Source organism: Leguminivora glycinivorella, chromosome 1, assembly GCF_023078275.1.
Source record: "Leguminivora glycinivorella isolate SPB_JAAS2020 chromosome 1, LegGlyc_1.1, whole genome shotgun sequence".
In the NCBI taxonomy this organism is placed as follows: Eukaryota; Metazoa; Arthropoda; class Insecta; order Lepidoptera; family Tortricidae; genus Leguminivora; species Leguminivora glycinivorella.
The window spans coordinates 18968524-18986212 of NC_062971.1; the positions used below are offsets into that span (position 1 = coordinate 18968524).

A 17689-nucleotide genomic window follows, 5' to 3' on the forward strand; every position below is an offset into this window, starting at 1 on the left:
CCTTCTGTGGTACTATTATATAATCTGTGATGACAGTGGCAAGAAAATATCTTGTTCTCGCTCTCACATATTGAAATAGGATGGCACGGCCTAGTAGTCATTTGTTAGCATTATTATTATATTAAGAATAACTACACAGCGGAACGGTATAGCGTTCATTAGATCATATAGATATGTTAAAAATGAATATAATAAATATAAATGAATAACTCGATTGTTGTGGGAAACATTTTAATTTAAATATCCGAACTTTTCATTTGTTAAATATATGCTCTAAACTCTACTTCAGATCCGAAAGCTTTAAAAAGCTTTAAAAAGCTTTTGGGTCTCGAGGAGGAAAAGCACTTTTCAACATAATTATATTGTCATGTCACGGTTTAGTTAAAATTAGTTTGACATACCTACTTATAGATAATATGTTATCACAGAACACCCCACTAGAAGCCAAATGCAAGCGATATTGTTCGAGACGCAAATCACCAATCCTTGCGGGGTGAGGCGGGCGCGCACGGTGCTGCCATTGGTCGTTTCAAATAATGGCGCGCCTTTATGATTAGCAGTAGGGATGGGAATGGGACATGTCTATTATAGACAATGGTACCGGTACCAGTACTGTGGTGAATTTGTTTTGCAACAAATTATAATATTATAATTAAATTATAATAAGGCCTAGTTACCCTTCGGGTTGGAAGGTCAGATGGCAGTCGCTTTCATAAAACTAGTGCCTACACCAAATCTTGGTAGTAGTTTCCAAAGCGGACCCCAGGCTCCCATGAGCCGTGGCGAATGCCGATGCCGGGATAACGCAAGGAGGATGATAATTGTGATAGCATCTCAATAAAAATCATTCTAGTAACTAATAACTAAACTGTGCATTTTTACTTACGTTTACTAAGTTAAATAACCAACTAAATATTCTAAACTAATCAATGAACTAAATACCACTACAGACTCTACAGATTCTAAATAATTATTCACTATTACAAATCTGCTTTCTTTTATATTTCATAAAATGGTAGCACATGGTACGAACGGCAGTGATTTGTCGTAATTAAGTCGCCCTGTAAGGGCCATCTTGTTGTATTGATCTGTATATGTTATACAGATATGGCACAACACCTAGTACACATACTGCACCTAATAATTAATATTTTATTTTAATGACTTTAATGAGTCATACCCAAACCCAAGTCATACCTACTACCTACATGTCGGAGGCTGATCGTAAAATCCGATAAATTCCTGTGTAACGTTTTGAAAAACATAATTTAGTAATTACGAAGTTCGTTAGATTTGCTTCATATGCCCGAGTACCAAATATACCCCGAAATTTTCAAATTACAGTGATTTTCGCGTTTCAAAATATTCCTATCTTACGAATTTCACGATCGGCTGCCAACATGTACCTACTATACATACGTACATAGTATAATTTTATAAACATGGGTACCCAAACATAACTTTTACAATAAATAATATTTATACTTAGACAGGTACTATAGTATGTATGTTTAATACCGATATTTACAGTATCTTGGTGATTATAGGTAACTTATAACCTAACCTACTAAGTAATAAATACTTGGTCGGCCTATTTGACAACATATTTACCTATTGATGTCGAAATTAATGCTCCTGCTATTAATCATTCTAATCACTTATTCCATATTGACTCTTTATAATGTCGCATGCCTTTTCCGCAATCATGATTGTTGGTGCATTTGTGTTTCCGCTAGTGATAGTGGGCATTACACTCGCATCTACTACTCTTAAGGCCTGTAACCCTCGTACTCTGAGCTGTTCATCCAACACTCCACCTGGGCCCATGGCACACGTGCCAACAGGGTGCCACTGTGAAGAAGCTATATTCAAGACATAACATTTCCAGTATTCATGGCTACCAAAAACCAAATTACTACAATTTTTGATATTCAAATTAACAATCTCCGAGCCCACTGAACGAAAATATGTTGTGTTAATAACACTTACATAATCTTCCATGTAACGAGCGTGTTTCTCTAAATCTTTCTCATTAGAGTAGTATCCTAAGTTGATCTGAGGATATTCTTCTGGGTTACTACTCTTTAGCGTAATGTTACCTTTGGATTCAGGATGAAGCATATTTACTATTGAAAACAAAGTCTCCTGTGTTTGACCCGCAAGCGCTACTGATGTGCAAATGTCGTTAGTTAATCCGAAGACAACTGAACATATTAGTGTGGACATTACAGTAGCTGCTGGGAATGGGAATACAGTCGTCTGGTAGTCTGGGACCGACTGAGACTTATTTAAAGTCACATGTCCAATTATTGCCGGCGTTGGGAATTTATTTAAGTTAGTTAAGATTTCTACATTTTGTATGACAGATTTCAAGCTCTTTTGGCCTGTCAGAACGACAAGAACTGAAGCATGATCTTGCAAATTTTGACCTACAGTAGGAGAGTCTAATATAACATGTATGCCTTTCTCTTCCAAGTGGTGCTTTGGTCCAACGCCTGACACCATCAGCAAATGTGGAGAGTTAATGGCTCCCGCTGATAAGATGACCTCTTTCTTCGCCTTCAGCTTAATTATTTTTTTATTCTGCAATTTCACTTCAACACCAACAGCTCTTTTACTTCTGTTAAAAACTATTTTTCTAGCTAACGTGTTCCTCAGGACGTACAAATTGGATCTATGTTTGATAGGCCTTAAAAATGCCACTGCTGTGCTTTGTCGGATACCTCTGTCGATAGTATACTGTGCTGGTGAATATCCCAACTGCTGGTAACCATTGGTATCTTCCAGAATATCGTGCCCATTTTCCCTGAATGCTTCAAAATATTTTCTTGACCTTGAGTGCCATATTGGGCGAGTAACGCCCAGGTAACCATCGGTGCGATGTAGAGATGCGGACTCACTGGTCATAATTTGGATATCTTTAAGTCTTTCACTTTTCATAAAATAGTAGGAGACGTTATCCCAGTCCCAGCCAGGGTTGTGGATCGCCCAGGAATCGTAGTCTTCCTTATTTCCACGCACATAGTACATGTAGTTGGCGCCACTGGACCCGCCAAGCATTTTGCCTCGTGTTAGATGGATATTTTTCGTCCTGTGAGACTGGCAGGAATAGCCATCGTTATGCGTGTAGTAGTTCCAATCTGACATGGAGTAGTCAACAAAAGGAAAGAAGCCGGGTATCTGAAAAAAAGTAATAAGTACTTAAGTATTCATTTTGTGGGATGCTTTGTCAACGATCAACTTCGACAATTCAGCGTTACTTGTACATTTCGTTTTTAAATAATTCGTAAAAACTGACTGTGGCTTCGATTGGTGGGTCATCTCCAGCCTCTATGAGCAGCACGGTCCAGTCCTTGACCTCAGTGAGCCGGTTCGCCACCACGCAACCCGCCGAACCTGCACCCACTATAATGAAGTCAAACGTGTCACCATCTGAAATAAGTAGTTTTAATTTGTAAGTAGGTAAATATTCTAATCTAAGGCTGTGATAGATCATAGTTTAGTGGAGACCAATATATTTTATCTAGGTAATTCTACAGTTATGTTTATTATTATAAATATTTATACACCATTCCATGCAGTAACATTATAATCCAACAAAACTAACCCCAGTACTTACATACTTACTGTGGACTGTCGCTTGCGGCGGGTAGTTATGAGAGCCCAGGTGGAGACTAGAAATAATGGCCAAAGCTGCTTGTATGAGAGCGATCGCTGGACGGATCACTTCCACTTCTCTAATAGACAGTAATAAGGTATTGAACACCATCCTGTAAGCAGAAGAAATAATGATTATTTCAAAATTTCAGGATTATAAAGTGGGTTGTGATCTAAGAACATTATGTAAATGATAAACGCTTCGGAGACCCTTCGATATGCGGCTTTACTTTTACAGAAGAATCTTGAGAATATTATAGATACGACGATTTTCTAATATGTAATAAAAAATTGTTAGGTGCACAAAAAGTACTACATTAGCCGAGAAATCGCGAAAGTCGTTATTGGCCTCACAGTCCTATAGTAGGTTAATGTTGTACCTACCTACAGTATTAAGTATGACCTTCATATTCACTCCATGAATTTCTTGCATTTGACTAAATACATACCCAGTATTCTTTGTGATTCTAAAGAACAATGACCATTGGTTGCTAAATAGATTAACACATTCGATGCCGGTGACATTATTGACCTCTAGTCTTGTCGCAAGTAGCCCGTGGATTCACTACCTAAACATGGTCCAGCAACATCACATAGCTACGAGTATCATGATTATAAGGGAACTCATTATTAACTATATTTTGGGTTTTGAATTTCATTGGTGGCTAAAGAAGCAACTTTGATTACGGACCTAGGTGACCGGCTTAATTTATTTATGATACGCTTTTGGTCACGCTAACTTTATTAACCTGTTGCATCCATTTGCATCATAATTCGATCATTGCGATCTAAGAGTTGGTCTGTTGATCTAAGGTTTCTTCAGTCATCTTAATAAAAACTTGGCGATTGCTAGCTGGTAAAAATCTCTCCGAACCTTACATTTATAATATCATATCATCAATTTCGTGTCTCGTGGGCCATGAATCTGTGTAGGTACACAAAGTGTTGGCACTCCATAGGTGTGTTAACCCAAAAAAATGTATGTCCTAAAACACAGATCAATACAACAAGATGGCCCTTACAGGGCGACTCGCGGTCACCAAGCATACGACAAATCAGGTTTATAAAAGTTTGAACGCGTGCGACACCGATCAGTAGCGCCCAAGTATACGACCCGCTAACAGTGTCCGTGTCCGCTCGGGAAAAAATCTTAAATAATCAATTTTGGTTGCAAACAATGGTCTCTTACAGCATAAAGTGGTGTGGCAAGTCTTCTAACACTTCTACATGTAAAAAAGATGGAACAACATTCCACAGTTAAGTCAAATTAATTATTTTGTTGAATATTGTTTATTATCCGCGGAGTTCATTTATACTGGTCAATATGGTTGTGCTGAGCGGCGCCGAGGCGCGTCCATCCCTCTTTACCGAGTTAACAATGTGATATGCTATCCCTTTCACGTAAACGACTAGGCATGGGGCCATGTTAGTTTATGTCTGTTGCGGGAACTTCGTACTGCCGTTCGTACCATGTGCTACCATTTTATGAAATATAAAAGAAAGCAGATTTGTAATAGTGAATAATTATTTAGAATCTGTAGAGTCTGTAGTGGTATTTAGTTCATTGATTAGTTTAGAATATTTAGTTGGTTATTTAACTTAGTAAACGTAAGTAAAAATGCACAGTTTAGTTATTAGTTACTAGAATGATTTTTATTGAGATGCTATCACAATTATCATCCTCCTTGCGTTATCCCGGCATCGGCATTCGCCACGGCTCATGGGAGCCTGGGGTCCGCTTTGGAAACTACTACCAAGATTTGGTGTAGGCACTAGTTTTATGAAAGCGACTGCCATCTGACCTTCCAACCCGAAGGGTAACTAGGCCTTATTATAATTTAATTATAATATTATAATTTGTTGCAAAACAAATTCACCACAGTACTGGTACCGGTACCATTGTCTATAATAGACATGTCCCATTCCCATCCCTACTGCTAATCATAAAGGCGCGCCATTATTTGAAACGACCAATGGCAGCACCGTGCGCGCCCGCCTCACCCCGCAAGGATTGGTGATTTGCGTCTCGAACAATATCGCTTGCATTTGGCTTCTAGTGGGGTGTTCTGTGTCCTAAAATAATGAAAAATAAATATACCACGCTTATGTATCTACAGAAAAGCATAGGTAACGAGTTTATAATACCTAAGACCTAACCTTACAAAAAATATGAAATTTTAGATGGTAAAAATTTATATATAAAATAGAAACTAAAACTACTCATAATAATTAAACTAAAACTGCAAGTAAATAACCTAACAAATTTGTAACTAATAACAATAAAAACAAAACATTATTCAAATAAACTGTTCCCTGTCGCTGTCGTTCCCGGTGTAGAAGTGCCCATGACGCTCGACTCGCAGCATTTCCGCGTTGAATTACTACTATGGACAGTTTTTGCACCAGGAATGACTCGGAGCAGGGACTTTCTCCTTTTTTTCTAAGTCGACGTCGAATTTTAGATTAACTACCTACCTACTCTAAGTAGTTCCCCTATTGTATAGGTATCATAAATTACCATTTTTTAATAGTTTGTTACGAATAAGAACGGTAATATTTTATAGATAATTTACATATTTAGAGACATTGAAATTATGGCACCAAGTCAATATGAAGGTTATTCAAGGATATCTTAAGATTATCGGGAATACCTATGATGACATTTCGGAAAAATAATTTTTAAGAAAAAAAAAACCGTCGCCTTTCGGGTTCTGGTGAAAGCTACTTGCGAATGTTGGATTATGTAGAAATGTGTAAGTATTTTTTAAAACTGCTTTTAATGCTTTAATTATTAGATGGAAACACAAATGAATATACGTATAACGTTAAGGTTTGAGGAGTTTCCTCAATTCCTCATGAATCCGATTATATTATAAGAAATCGAAGCTTGACAAACTTTGACTTCAAAACATATGCTTAACAAACATAACTAAATAAATGTCACTGTTCTGAACTTAAATGCATGCTTTTCTTACAAAAATACCAAAGTCACTATGAGTGTGCCGTTCAGGTTTGAGGAGTTTGGTTCTGGCCATCATCAGCAGTTCCACTGCACCAAATGTCACTGTTCTGGACGAAAGTGCATGCTGTTCTTATAAAAATACCAAAGTCACTATAAGTATGCCGTTCAGATTTGAGGAGTTCGGTTCTGACCATCATCAGAAATTCCACTGCACCAAATGTCACTGTTCTGGATGAAAGTGCATGCTGTTCTTATAAAAATGGCAAAGTCACTATAAGCGTGCCGTTCAGATTTGAGGAGTTTGGTTCTGGCCATCATCAGCAGTTCCACTGCACCAAATGTCACTGTTCTGAACGAAAGTGCATGATGTTCTTATAAAAATACCAAAGTCACTATAAGCGTGCCGTTCAGATTTGAGGAGTTCGGTTCTGACCATCATCAGAAATTCCACTGCACCAAATGTCACTGTTCTGGTCGAAAGTGCATGCTGTTCTTATAAAAATGGCAAAGTCACTATAAGCGTGCCGTTCAGATTTGAGGAGTTTGGTTCTGGCCATCATCAGCAGTTCCACTGCACCAAATGTCACTGTTCTGGACGAAAGTGCATGCTGTTCTTATAAAAATACCAAAGTCACTATAAGCGTGCCGTTCAGATTTGAGGAGTTCGGTTCTGACCATCATCAGAAATTCCACTGCACCAAATGTCACTGTTCTGTACGAAAGTGCATGCTGTTCGTATAAAAATACCCAAGTCACTATAAGCGTGCCGTTCAGATTTGAAGAGTTCCGTTCTGGCCATCATCAGCAGTTCCACTGCACCAAATGTCACTGTTCCGTACCTAAATGCATGCTGTTCCTTTATTAACACAAAAATCACCATATGTATGCCTTTCAGATTTGAGGAGTTCCCTCGATTTCTCCAGGATCCCATCATCAGAACTGGGTTCTGAGAAAAATGGGACCAATCTGTATGTATATACATTCAATCAAAAAAAAAATTTCAAAATCGGTCCAGGAACGACGGAGATATCGAGGAACAAACATAAAAAATAAAAAAAAAAAAACATACAGACGACTTGATAACCGTCCTTCTTGAGATATGAGGCGACGGTTAAAAAATAGATTCCGGCGGTTCGGCACCGTTTTATTTAGAATCTAGGATTTTTGGTAAATGGGGTAGTAGGTATACCTAACATGAAATGGTGCAATGAAACCAAATCATCGAAAAATTGTACTTATTCAAACTTAATGATGGCACATTCTTATTATTTAAATCACATGACGGAAATGTCAATCCTAAATATTTTTATAATAATCTTTAACACAATATTAAGAATTAAATAAATATCACTCTATTTGACATAAGTATACATAAATCATGGTATATAATTTTATGACAATTTAATAAATAATTAGAATATTGATAATTTACTAATATGTAATATGTGTAACCTACGAATTGAATCTGTCTACGATATGAATACAAAAAGGAAACCTAAACAGGATAAAGTTGTGTATATGTATGACTTGCATATGTTTTCTTTAGAGTCTGTATACTACGGGTGTGTTGAATATCAGTTTTCATGAAATTTACAAACAATTAACAGCAGTAAAATTCTACACTATGTTTTTAGAGTTCGAGATATAGCAGTTTTAACTTATTGTGGACAAACGATTTTTATATTCAGTATTATTTAATATTTTCCACTAGCTTTTCTGTACCTAAATGAAAATAAATAAGAAAACCTATCTATGAACCTATATATGAAACCTAAATGAAAATAAATGAGAAACCCTATAATCTACATCTGCGTCTGCAAAGTAATTTAGAGGTGTAGCTAAAGTGAAGTTAGCGTGAGAAGGCCTGTGACGCCTGTGACCATTACAAGTCAACTGTCAAATCGTATGGGTTGTCATGGAAACACACTTGTAATACAAGGCTTGTACCTTTCGAGAAACGGGCCCCAGCAGTCGGATATATACGTATATAAGTTCAATTATTGATACATCTATTTTTAACCCTTAAATGCATAGTGATGTATTATATGCATCATGCATTTTTGATGTATTGCAGCATGTCAAAATTCAAATTAGAATAATTAAATCTTTGTCAAGATCATGCTTTTAAAGGTTAAGTTGTAGTGAGTACCTACTTATGTAAATATTTCTTAAATTGGTAGGTAGCTATTAAATAGGAAAATGGGTCATGTGAATCATGTCATGTCATGTCATGTCACCAACTACCAGTAAAATAGTAAAATGTGACTCAATTGTTATGTTTGAATTAAGGAAATGTGGATATTGTGGATACTATCTAATAAAGGGGTAAGTTATAAGTTGGTCCAATGTTGCGAGTGTTTAAGTAGGTTTAGTGCAATAACTACAGTTTAGTCTAAGTTGAGAGTCTAAAATATTAACAGGTACTTACATAATAACTTGTAGATTAGGTACATAGTTAATATAATGTAGTACAAACATCGTTTATTTATTAACGAAGTTGGTGTGTACTTTTAGTACTTACCTATGAAATATAATCTTTAGTAGTGAAACAATACCGTACTAAACTATGAATACTATTAATATTATTGTATTATAAGTTTATAATTTATAAGTAGTAACACTACTAGTGTTACTACTTAAAAAAAGAAATCAAAAAATATTTAATAAAATAATTTGATTTTCCCTTCACTAGCTCGGAAACACGTGTTTTGTTCTTTAATAACAGCGGGTAAAAACACATTTTATCCACTAGTGGGTAAAGTAATTTGACCTTGAATAACGTCAAATTAACTGCTTTAAAATTGATAAAAGTAGGTGAATCTAGAAATAATAGTTATTTGTTTTACAAGGGGGCAAAGTTGTTGTTTAACCGCACGTGCCAATATTGATACCCGAGCAAGCGAAAGATTCCAATATTGAACCGCGAGCGTAGCGAGTGGTTCAAAAAGTGGAATCTTGAGCGTTGCGAGGGTTTCAAGGCACAAAGGTTAAACAAACTTTGCCACCGAGTGAAACACAAAATTTTTCACCACACCAACACGAATAAAAACATCAAACTAAATCAAATCTATCAATCTAATCAATATTTATGATTCAAAATCATCATTTACACGTAAATTATACCAGCTAGCTCAAGCCATCAAGTTAAAATTTGTATGAAATTACTTTGCACTCTTGTGGATAAAATGCAATTTTGCTATCTGTTTTCGAATAGCAAAGTAAGCCTTTACCAGTTGGTGTGGTGAAAAGATGATTTACCACCTGTGGAACTACTAGAAGCAGTGATAAACGCATTTTTTGCGTTGTTGTTTCCTCCATTACATACTTTCTGAATAAGATGTAGGTACCTACTTATGTAGGTATTTAAAAATATAAGTAGGTATATACTTAAGGTAAATTTATAGGATTTACGATAAAGCCTTTTTATAACTTAGTTTCTTTCACTCGTAGAAATATAAATGAACATAAAACGTAGTTAAAAAATAAGTAAATTGGCTATAGCGGCGATATCGATATCCAACGATGATTACGCGGGTGTATGTTTTATTTATATTGAATTCAAACTAAAATAACATGCTGCTGTTAAAAATTAACTGCAGGAAAAATAAAATAAATGTCGTATGACTTTTAAAATATAAAAAAGTATAAACATTTTAGAAAATAAAGTTTTACTTACGTTCCTTGGATTCCTTAGTAATTAAGCTTATTTTTCACACCGTGACAAATAATAAGTAGTATTAGTCACATCACAAAATATACCCTTAAAAACAAGTGATCCTAAAGTTAATAAAAACCACGTTTTTTACATTCAAATAATGATTAATAAAGTTAACAAGTTAACAATAAACTTTATTTTTGAACACGGACACATCACCCATTCAATATGTACCTAATAGTATCAAGGTATGGTACTTTGTACGTCTTAACTAATCAAGTTGTTTGACTGATTTAAATATATTATTGAGGGAAGCCGTTCCTCAATACTATGAGTTACTTAGTAGTTTTTAAAGATATGTTTTTATACCTACCTATAAGTTGTTTCGCTAATTTGCTATAGAATAATATCACAATAAATATGTCATGGTCGTTAATAAGACATAAAATAAAATAAAAATGAGGGTTCCGTATAAACATTCAACAGTTAGAAATATCTTATTTGTTACTCATACTTATAACTCTAAATTGCGAATAGCGCCATCTCTTGGCAGATTAGCTAATTTGCAGTATGTTGGTTTTTCAGTATAATTCTTTATAATATACCTAATGTTAAAATTAAAATCTGTACCTAAGGTATTCAAAAAAAAGTTTCCAAAACACAGATGCGAATTTATTTTTCTTGCAATAGTTATCATAATATTGCCCCTGTTTCATACTGGACTGGTCATTTTCTATTCGTAGGCGTTAACAGTGATCATAACTATTACCATTTACCAGTGATTATACAATATAGATAGCATAATTAGTTCTTGAGACATTTAGCAATGTGACAGACAGACAGAGTCGCACCATAAATTCCTTTTGTATTTTTTTTGATATGGAACCCTAAAATTAAAAACATTATGTCATTGTGATAGGTCAAAAAAGGGATTCGATATAATATAATTAATGCCTCTATTTTGACGTTAGAAAGGCTGCCCACTTTATTGGACTGGCTGAACTTTGGCATTTACGGACATGCTACTTTACAGGTGAGCCTGCACCAAGTTGACTGTAAAAAATCTCGCTTGCTCGTTTGACAACATGGGATATTTTACCAAGTTGGATTCGATAGTGGCAAAAGCGGAAGTTAAGACCATGAGGCCCGTGATGTGGTTCCTGCAACTCGCATTGGCAGGCATGAATTATATACCATTGAGATTCTACATCCCTAGTTATCCGCCACAAGCTCAAGTAGTCGGTAAGTAAGCTACCAATAGAAATTACCGAGCTTAGTGCGTTGTTATTAGTTAGAATTAAAACTAAAATAATGTATTGATATTTATTGTATGGAATTTTTATTTAGGTAAGTGTTATTAATAAATAAACTTATATAAATAATGTATGATCTGGGTCGAGACTTGTTGAACTCACTCTACTATTACTGAATTAATAGTCTATATACTCTCATCCTGATATTATTCTGAGCCACCTAGACCTCACCTAATCCATGCAAACATTTTAAAAAAAAATGGGCCTTTGGTTGTGTACCTACAGATGTGTAAGTGACTCTTCTTAGCGGCTACTACGGGACCTCTGCCTGAGTCATATTACACTCAGCTGTTTTCAATATTAATAGGTATTATTGTTTAGATGGTGACCGGTTCGAATTCATCGTGGTAGGTGCAGGATCAGCGGGCAGCGTGGTCGCTGTGCGGTTAGCCGAGGTGCTCGAGTGGCGGGTGCTTCTCATAGAAGCGGGCGGTGATCCGCCTCTTGATACTGAGGTAATATAAAAAATAAAAATAATTTTTTTTATAGCCTATATTGTTTCCCACTGCTGGGCAAAGGCCTCCCCTATTTTCCGCCACTCGTCACGTCTCTTTGCATGCTCCCGCCAGTCGCGACAAAATGAGTCCAGGTCTTTCCGCCATCTCATTTTTGGCCTACCTCGACCTCGGGTAATTTGTGGTGCCCGTTCGGTCACTATTTTGGCCCAAATCATTATCATTTATTTCGGACAAAATAATCCATACTTTGTTAGTTACAGAAATACTTAAATTACTATGTTAGTACTTAAACTAAGATGTTAGATGTGTTAAGATAGAGACATAAAGTGGTATAGTACGGTACGGGTGAATTTCAGTCGAGGTTACTACATATGTGACTAGTCGAGGTGATTGCTGGCGTGTGTAGTCCCCCTAATCATAGAGGCATACTTAATAAATATACGGGCAATTTCATTTATTTTAAGGAACTTCGTCACAGAGTAGAAACATTTCAACAGCCACTGCGTTTTTTCAGGGTTCCGTACCAAAAAGGTACAAAAGGAACCCTTATGGTGACGCTCTGTCCATCTGTCTGTCTGTGCCTGTGTAAAAGTACCTGGTTTCAAATAGAGGAAAAATTATTAAAATAGGTTCTTGCAATGAATAATTATCCCATAAAAATCATCTTCTAAACTTTAAGCTCGCGCACATTAGTTTACTTAATTTGCCGATATATGTCGGTGTACGTTGAGCGCTCATATCATATCCTACATCACGTTTTTCCTGATATATTATAATGGGGTCAGGTCAGGATCAGGAGCGTCCTGGCGATCGACAATGTTGTAACGTAAACTATTGAAGTCGAATTGTCTTGTTTTTCTTTGGACGTTGTTTAGTAATAAAATTGTATATTCAATATTACTTGTTAAGTGGGGAATTGAGTCTTGAGGGATTTAGTCAAGTCTGTAGAGTTATATGAATTAACATTTGATGAATCAAGTATTGAAAGTTTGTACGGAACCCTCGGTGGGCGAGTCCGACTTGCACTTGACCGGTTTTTTTCTTTTAAATTTATTTTAAAGTAGAGTCTGGTCGAAAAGGGAAGTGTCATAAGAATTGAGGGCATAGCAGGAATTATAGCACGACATTGAAGATCATGATACTTGATTTGCTTTGCTCCGACTTTCACCGGGGCTCACTGAAGAGAAGACCTATTATTACACAAAGATAAGATAGCCGATATGCTTGAACAGCGGATGATGCTCACCATAACTTAGCCTCCTTATTCTAATCTTGAGTTAGTCCCACGTCCCACCTAGAAATCCCCAAATCTTCTAATTAAAAAAAAATGTAGAATTATTTTATCCTATTACAGCTTCCCAGCTTCACTCCATTTGTCGCTAACACGGAATACGACTGGAACTTCTACACAGAAGACGATGGATACTCCAGCCAGGCTCATAGGACGAAAAACATCCGCTTAACCCAGGGCAAAATGCTCGGGGGCTCAAGTAGCGCTAACTACATGTATTACGTGCGAGGAAATTTTCAGGATTATGAGAAGTGGGTGGAATTAGGTGCTGAAGGTTGGGACTACCTGAACGTTACATACTATTTCAAAAAGAGCGAATCAATAAAAAGTCCCGAGATCCTAAGAGAGTCCCCTAATCTGCATAGCGAAGATGGCCCTATGGGGGTGACTTGGATTCCTTGGGACCGGTATACTCAAAATATTTTCGAAGCATTTAAAAATTATGAACCTCACATTGATACGAATCAATTTCACCAGCTGGGTTATTCATTCCCTCAGTATACAATATATAACAAAATTCGACAAAGTACTGCTAACGTTTTTCTCCGAGGTGCGAAACATTCGAAGAATTTATACGTTCTCAAGAACTCCTTATGCACTAAAGTACTTTTCGATGCAAATAAAACAGCGGTTGGTGTAGAAGTAAAATTATCCAGTAAAACAATCATAAATATATATGCTACAAAGGAAATAATTTTATCTGCCGGTGCTATTAACACCCCCAAATTGCTGATGTTATCAGGAATCGGTCCCAGAAGTCATTTGACTGAAAAGGGTATTCCTGTATTGGTTGACTCGCCATTAGTAGGTAGAAATCTTCAAGACCATGCTGCAACAATTGTTACAGTGACAGGTAAAAAAGGCATTGAAACTGCATTACATAACTTTAAATTGTTATCCAACATTTACCGATTTCCTACTCCCACTATAATGGGCTTTCAAAGTCTGTCCCAATCCAGTGAGACTGATTTCCCAGTCCCAGATTATCAAAGCTTTGTATTTCCGCTCCCACCGACAACACTGATTTCGACTATGATTTGTTCTTACGTCATAGATCTCGACGACAATATTTGCACAGCTGTGGCACAAGTTGGGCAAACCCAAGAAACATTTTTTACGTTGATAACATTGCTGCATCCACAGTCCAGGGGACGCGTAGAATTAAGAAGCAAAAATCCCGAAGTGGATCCAAAAATATTTACCGGATACTATTCCGATGACGACGGTCAAGATCTAGAAACACATGCAAAAAGTGTAATACATTTCATTGACATCACTAATAGCGAATATTTAAAAAGTTTCAATTCTACGGTTGCTAACCTGAGAGTGCCTCAATGTGAGAATATACTATTCAACAGCCTTGAGTACTGGAAATGTCACGTTCTGAATACTGCTACCACCGTCTGGCATCCAGTTGGAACTTGTGCAATGGGTGTTGCCGGTAAAAGCGTGGTAGATCCTGAGTTAAGAGTGCGAGGAGTTCGCGGGTTAAGAATAGGCGACGCTAGTATTATGCCGACCATAACAAGTGGGAACACTAATGCGCCTTGTATAATGATTGGAGAGAAATTGGCAGATATGATCAAAGTAATCCATTACACGTATCAAATTTATTAAACTAGTAGTTGCCCCAAAATATATATAGAAGACTTACGAATATGTTGCCATTAACGTGTTCGCCGCCATTGACTTGAAGCCAGAACATTTCATGTCCCACACGCCAGCTCAAGACTTGATATCACTTACGTACGTGAAAAACTTCAACGTCCCCTATGGTGCGGTCGTTTCTAATATAGCAACTTTACAGTGGTACTTTTGCCAGTAGGTATCAATAAAAATGATATTCACGTGTGTCACTGTAACATTATGTCTTGTAGTTTTGGAATTTATTTATGATTTCTATACTATAATAGGGCCGTTTATTAATGGGTCCTGTGATTGGTCCTGTGACACATTGACCGACGTTTCTTGTAGTGTTATTTCAGATAGAGTTATTTTAGACCAATTGTATAAACAGCCAAATCAATTGAAATGCTCCATTATTAAACTGTTGTTATTATTAGTGATTAAAATAGTACTAAGAACCTTGTTTTATGGACACTAGACTTGCGCGCGAGAACTCAAGTTGTGCTAAACCACTGTTAATCGTTCACGTGATAAAATATCAAGAAGTGTCAAGCGCACTATATGACATGTTAACCCTCCAAAACTCCTCCAAATATTTACGATAGCGAAATTAGATATACATATCAGTGAATTTGTTAATAAATATACATCTTTGCCTCGGTTCATGAATACAATAAGAACATTTAGTAGTTTTTTTTGTTTCTTTTCTTCTCCATTAATGATTTATGTACTTACATAGTCTAAGCCTTAGATTAATAATGTAATATTTCTATGGTCTAAGCATAAGTATTTGTATACTAGATGACTAGAGATACGGCGTCATCCATATATTACGTCACAGTGTAAGGGGGGGGGGTTTAAGGGTGTCATACTAAATGTGACAATCCCTGTTAAAGGGATACAAAAAAGCGCGAAATCAAGACATAGGGGGGGGTATCTTCGAGGTAGTGGAGGGTCCAAAAACCTGAAATTTGGTGTGACGTAATATGTGGATGATCCCTACCTAATACCAGTAATACCTAACCTAGTGAAGTTAATTGCTATAAGATTTCTATCTGTGAGAACCTATCATTGGCCTCCTGTTTCTATTGTATCTGCTAATGTGTTTTATGTGCTGTTGGTTTCCCAATAAATAAATAACAAAATAATAAAAACCTTCCAGATTGAAACATAGCCAAGCACGTTAAAAAAACTTGGGAATAAATTCCCATGTTCCGAGGTGAATAGTTTTATTCATTTGGACGAGATTTTAATAAAAAAATAAATAAATAAATAAATAAATAAATCGTTTATTCTCAAAATAAACCCTTTTTTAATAACATTAAATCTTCTGCCAAACTGCAGGACAGTTTGTTGGCAGAGGGGACTCCCTTACATAATCTAAGTGGGTAGAACTATCTAAGTACAATAAGTTTACGCTAGGTACAGTTTTGATGTATTGCTTACAGAAAGTTTTAACTTCAAATTATCTATGAAAATAACTATCTAAGTGGATAAATTCTAGGTACAGCTTTGATTTACATTTAACAGTAATTTCAACTTAACTACTTAATAACTATTGTCAAAGGAATCCTGGTAAATATCGATAATGTACCAATAATAAATTGTTTACAAATAGTTTACAATTTGAATTTACGCGTCAATATTTGATAACTATGAGACTGTGACGCACGCTGTGACGTGACACGTAGTGTTACCATGTTAGATTTTGTGTTAGTTCCATTTTATTTAATTTCTGCTCGGTCGGACTGTAAGTAGGTATCGAAATTATTTTATCGATACACCACTTCTCTAGTCGACACTTTAGAGGGTACGCACACGAGCGACTTTTTGCTGCGACTTTTTTGTCCCGACCATAGGCTAGAATGAAAGTGCGAACACGAAGCGCCGCAACTTTTCATACAAATACGTCCGTGCGACAAAAAAGTTGCAGCGAAAAGTCGCCCGTGTCCGCATCCTCTAATGGTATGGGCCCACGGGACACATAGTTACTCGGCGAGTGTGTCATATAATATTATACTACTCTTTGGAGTGAGTACACTTTCATAATAGCCCATAGAATGGATGTGAGCGGCAAAAAAAAAGAGCGGTACCTCCTGGCACAAGCTATAATAAAGCTTAAAAGGAGGTTCCAATCACTAGCTTTAAGATGAACATTGTGAAAGAAAATAAATATTTTTGATTTTTTTTTTTTTTTTGAAAAAAGTCGCCGATCAACTTTGTCGCCCGTGGGTGCATACCCTAACCCAAAGTATTGTAGCAATATCTCAATTATATTTAATTTTATATGTATATAAGATTCTTGTATTGTAGTAACACAGAGAACCTCCTATAGAGTGGCAGTCTTGTATATTTGGTTCGCGATACGAGTCACCAGTGTTTGGGGTGCGAGGAGCGGGCGGGGAATGTGTTAAGCGCGCTGTGATTGGCCGTTTCAAGGACGGCGGGCAGTCGCGCCAGATGAAAAGGGACAGAAGTATGACTGTCCCTCTACTGACGCGTAAGTGGCCAATGTAAGTTGACCTATGCCGGCTCTGAATAAATTATAAATATGACTTATTTGTGGAATGTAATGCCGTCTGTTTTTAAATTTGAGCTTCTTGTTACCTTTCCACACCATTTCACACTACAGGTGGACATCTTTAAGGCATCAAAATACCCTTTTCCAATTTTTTTGTGCGAAAAACACGCGCTGCTTTCGGGTCTGTTACTTGGTCGATACTGATC

At 36.5% G+C, this 17689-nt stretch overlaps 2 protein-coding genes across 4 annotated transcripts; one reads left to right on the forward strand and one right to left on the reverse strand.

Annotated features, from left to right (window-relative positions):
* Positions 1 to 1098: 1098 nt before the first annotated feature.
* Positions 1099 to 10429, reverse strand: LOC125232965 (ecdysone oxidase-like). Of its 3 annotated transcripts, XM_048138817.1 has the most exons (4): positions 10296 to 10429; positions 3628 to 3770; positions 3299 to 3432; positions 1099 to 3180 (listed from the first exon to the last, which is right to left on the reverse strand). In XM_048138817.1, exons 2-4 carry the CDS (start codon positions 3767 to 3769, stop codon positions 1651 to 1653), a joined length of 1806 nt encoding a protein of 601 aa, XP_047994774.1. In that variant the 5' UTR covers position 3770; positions 10296 to 10429; the 3' UTR covers positions 1099 to 1650. The 3 variants fall into 3 exon arrangements, with proteins under 3 accessions (XP_047994774.1, XP_047994783.1, XP_047994791.1); XM_048138826.1 differs by lacking the exon at positions 10296 to 10429 and having other exon boundaries at positions 3620 to 3762; XM_048138834.1 differs by lacking the exons at positions 3299 to 3432; positions 10296 to 10429 and having other exon boundaries at positions 3624 to 3762.
* On the forward strand, positions 8879 to 15771 carry LOC125232953 (ecdysone oxidase-like). Its single transcript, XM_048138810.1, has 4 exons — positions 8879 to 8944; positions 11308 to 11516; positions 11909 to 12042; positions 13400 to 15771. The coding sequence occupies exons 2-4, from the start codon at positions 11360 to 11362 to the stop codon at positions 14951 to 14953; spliced, it is 1845 nt and encodes a 614-aa protein (XP_047994767.1). The 5' UTR covers positions 8879 to 8944; positions 11308 to 11359; the 3' UTR covers positions 14954 to 15771.
* Positions 15772 to 17689: the final 1918 nt, after the last annotated feature.

What these genes read in the sequence shown, in the direction of transcription:
- LOC125232965 (XM_048138817.1), bottom strand. Translation starts at nt 3,769, where the DNA reads ATGGTGTTCAATACCTTATTACTGTCTATTAGAGAAGTGGAAGTGATC. An exon ending in GCCGCAAGCGACAGTCCACA is followed by an intron (nt 3,433 to 3,627) that starts GTAAGTATGTAA and finishes TACTTATTTCAG; the next exon opens with ATGGTGACACGTTTGACTTC. An exon ending in ACCCACCAATCGAAGCCACA is followed by an intron (nt 3,181 to 3,298) that starts GTCAGTTTTTAC and finishes ACTTTTTTTCAG; the next exon opens with ATACCCGGCTTCTTTCCTTT.
- LOC125232953 (XM_048138810.1), top strand. Translation starts at nt 11,360, where the DNA reads ATGGGATATTTTACCAAGTTGGATTCGATAGTGGCAAAAGCGGAAGTT. An exon ending in GCCACAAGCTCAAGTAGTCG is followed by an intron (nt 11,517 to 11,908) that starts GTAAGTAAGCTA and finishes ATTATTGTTTAG; the next exon opens with ATGGTGACCGGTTCGAATTC. An exon ending in ATCCGCCTCTTGATACTGAG is followed by an intron (nt 12,043 to 13,399) that starts GTAATATAAAAA and finishes ATCCTATTACAG; the next exon opens with CTTCCCAGCTTCACTCCATT.